Source organism: Chenopodium quinoa, unplaced genomic scaffold (assembly GCF_001683475.1).
Source record: "Chenopodium quinoa cultivar QQ74 unplaced genomic scaffold, ASM168347v1, whole genome shotgun sequence".
In the NCBI taxonomy this organism is placed as follows: Eukaryota; Viridiplantae; Streptophyta; class Magnoliopsida; order Caryophyllales; family Amaranthaceae; genus Chenopodium; species Chenopodium quinoa.
The window spans coordinates 3083603-3087652 of record NW_018743783.1 but is presented as its reverse complement, the minus strand read 5'-3'; the positions used below and the strand labels follow the sequence as shown (position 1 = coordinate 3087652).

The 4050-nt window shown below is 31.7% G+C and overlaps 1 protein-coding gene across 1 annotated transcript; it reads right to left on the bottom strand.

The window, feature by feature from the left end:
• Positions 1-2400: 2400 nt before the first annotated feature.
• Positions 2401-3762, bottom strand: LOC110684783 (transcription repressor OFP12-like). The gene has a single exon (XM_021861213.1). It carries the CDS (start codon positions 3359-3361, stop codon positions 2606-2608), a length of 756 nt encoding a protein of 251 aa, XP_021716905.1. The 5' UTR covers positions 3362-3762; the 3' UTR covers positions 2401-2605.
• Between the last annotated feature and the right edge of the window lie 288 nt (positions 3763-4050).

Genomic DNA, 4050 nt, shown 5'->3' with positions numbered 1-4050 from the left:
TCATGCAGGAAGTTAAAGTCTATTTACTTATTTATTGATTGATCTATTTATTTATTTGATGGAAGTTGTTTTAAGTTTTTAAAATTGATTGATTTGGCATAATTTGTGGGTAATTATGTGAAAATACTTGCGGAGGATATAAGCTAGACCCCTCCATGCAAATGAGTAGGAATTTAGAGTTAAACGTACATACTTTTACAAATATCCTTATCAACATCCAATAGTAACAAAACCACTAACACATACAATTAAGGGCCTGACCTGTTTTATTCACCTTATTTTTACTTATTTCAAGTCTAATAAGTTCAGTTAGAAAAAATAAATGCTAATAAGGGTTGTTCAAATTCAAATTACAATTAAAATAAGTTTTTAATACGGTCTAATAAGTTCAGATCAGTTCAAATAAGATCAGATAAGTAAAAAATCAAGTGAATAGAACATACCCTTAGATAAATTAAATAACTTGTCTTTACAGCCCACTAAGCAAATGGGAACATATAACTTTCGACAACCAACAACTAATCCTAACAAGGCCATCACCAAGTTCAAGAAAATATAAGTTGGATGGTTACACATGAAATAATTATATTATGCAAAGAGATACAAAATAATAAGATACTACGTTATATATGTACAGACCTCGATTGAAATTACATTGATCGTTACACATTTGTAAAAATGTCTTTAAATGAAACGTAGCGCCTTCCTAATATTAATAGCCATTTACACCAATGATTATATAATGTAATGAAAAATTGATCACGGATTTGAGTCTTTTTTTTTTTTTTTTTTTTGACAATAGCAAAATCATTTATGTTAATGTACGCATCTAGACCAAGAAATTGCATTGATTTCTTTTACTTTCTATGTGCCAAATAGTTTTATGAAGCTAAATCCAAATAGGAATTAGGAATATATCATTTAACTAAATGAAATGTAGTTTGTCATTCAGGTTAATGACATATTAAAAGCATAAAACATATTTACCAACATAGAAATTAAAAAAAAAATTAAAAAAAAATTGATAAGAGCACGCCATTAGGTGACACATTACATAGAGACGCCAACATCCCTTGCTTTGCTTTTAAAGACAACATTATATTTGTTTTTATGCTAACAAACATCAATTCGACCCCCTCTTCAATTGGGATCTTTTCCATCAACACATTCAACGAATGAGCTACTTCAATTGCGATTGGTCATTTAAGCACAATTACTCTAAACTAGGTGATTCTGTCGTCAAACTTTCTACTAGTTTCGAAATGTTATCTTTACTTCTTTACTATATCTTGAATACATTATATTATAGTTCAAGATAAGATATAATACAAGTATTAGGGATATGGTTCCAAAATAATTAGAGATCCCAAATTTTGAGCCTTGTGAATGAATACCCTTACATACTGTGATAATGAGAGATTTTCATGCTGCTTATTCTAGCTCGAATTATTGTCTATTAATTAATCAGAATCTAATAGGTTAATTATCCAATGGATAAATGGTTTAGCATATAAATTTAGAATATTATAAGCATATAAATTTAGAATATTATAAAATGATGCAATCATAATTTTAGTGAATGATATTTTTCGTAGTAAAGATGAGATAAAACAAGATCTTCTAGCATTCTTTGAAATGATTTTTTTTAGACATGTTTGAGATCTTCTTGCATTGTAAATTTTTTATATCCCACGAAGGTGAGGTTACTTTTTAATTTTTGGTTGAAAATAATTGATGAAATAGAAAAGCGGTGAGGTTAATGTAGTAGTTGTGACTGATGAGAGTAAAAGCGTGGTGCTTACAAACAAAAGTAGTATGGAGCAATTTTAATACTTCCTCCGTTTCTAATTAATTGACACGTTCAATTTAGACACACATATTAAGGAGAGGAGAGAGAATGAGAGAGAATAATAAAGCAAGTGGGGTAAACTAAAATAACAAGGTATAAAACTTACCCAAAAAGAAAACGTGTCAACTGAAAATAAACTCCCTACAAATGAATACGTGTCAACTAAACAAAAATGGAGATAAGTAGAATGTATTATAACAGAAGGTGAGACAAATTTTGAGGAACATTGGTAGTAGATGATATCAATGCTCAAATATGTGCATAAAAAAAATTGTACAATGAGATGGTACTTGTGCAGTAGTTACAGAAATTTCATCTCACCAAAAATTCTTGTCATAAAATAAAAGTTTCATTGTCCTTGTATCTATTTTAAATAATTTCGCGTGAAAATGGATCCTAATTATTCGGGTACTAATGAAATCTATCTGACGAAGTAACCTCATAAATAATGCAAATTGTTAATCGCAATATAATAACAAAGCTTTATTACATTAATTAATTTCATGTATAATTGCAAGAAATCAAGTCAATTCAATTTCTACAATGTCTAAATTTCATTTCACCAACATACATCATAAAATCATACAATATCATACAACAATGTTTGAAGCATAATCTACTCCAACCAATCAATGTACACACATATAATTTGGGGATTTGATGAGCTCAACTCTAGTAGCTAATCATCTAGTATAGTCCTACCAAAAAGGCAATCCCCCGAAGTTACAAGTAAGCTTGCAACAACCGCAGCCTGCTCTAACCCGTATCGTTGCGGTGGGGCAGAGGCGGGGGCGGCATTAGAGACACAAGAAGATCAGCAAAAGCTTCAATAATGAATTTATGAGTATGTTTAGGATTTAAGTTGAGATAACAAAGGAGAAGCTCTTTTAAATACTCCGACAAATCATCACTTTCGTCATTTGCATCTTCGTCACCATCACTATTTAATGCTACTAGATTATGTTGATTATTTCTCTTCATTTCAATCTTTCTAGCTTCAATCATCTCCTGCATTGACCTCCTGAAGTCACTGTAAGGGTCGGGGGAGTCCTTTTTTATCGGGACTCCCCCGCCCACTAGCTTCTCCTGCTTCTGATGATCGTCGAAAGAAGGGGATTCCAATATGGAGTTGGAAAGGCCAGGGGTGGAGACAAACAACCGCTGTGAGGCAAATATAGCAGAAAGATCAGGACATTCGTCAGTGGCAGTGGCAGTGGCTGAAGAGTTGGAGAAAGAGGAGGATAGGTTATTATCTAGGAAGATGGATGTAGTGGCCGCACTCGACGATGAGGAGGTGGAGGGGTTGTCGAAAACGATATTGAAGTTGTTAAGTATGGATGATGATGGATGAGGGTGGTTGTTGATGGTAATGAGGTTGTTAGGAATGTGATCAAAGTATTTGTCGTCGTTGTCGTCGTCATCGTCAAGGGTTAATGGAGCGGAGAGAGAGGTTGGTAAACACTTGATTTTGGAGAAGCAAAGGTGGAAGTGATTCCTGAAAATACTCGGCATTTTGGTGATAGTTTTGGTGGTGTAGTGGGTTATTCCAGGAAGAAGGGAATGAATGGGTTTATAGAGTTTGTAAACAAGCTTTAGTTTATGTGGGTGTTGGCGGACGCTCGGCTTTTTATACGGAGTATGATGTGAGTGGAACTGTTCTATGACTATTAGTTTCTTTTTTAACTTTTATTAATTTTTAAATACTACTTTGTATTTTTTTTACTCTATACGTTCAAGAATCATTTAAAAATACTCTTGAACTCTCGTAGGTCCTCTGCTAAGATGCAACACGAATAGTTAAGGTTGAGATAGTAGAATAGTGATACTCTCTATGTTTTTATTTAAATGTCTCAGTTTGATCGGTTCATTTGTCAATGCACTAGTTTAATTAATGATATTTTTAATTTTTTAAAAATAACATAATTTCAAAGAAAATCTAAATTGCAAATTTGATTTTTATTTTTCTTTCAAGTAAATTTTTTTTATTTTTTATTTTTCTTTCAAGTAAATTAAATTATAGAGAAACTAAATATTAGAGTAAAAAGGTTAACATGGATGAAAGGAAAGCAAAAAAAATAATAATAATAATGAGGGAGGAAAATGTATTTCTCTTTTTATATAAAGGAAAATATTTTCAGTCATTAAGGGTGTAATTTTCTAATATTAGTAGAACTGTATTCCACCCTTTCACAAACCAAAAA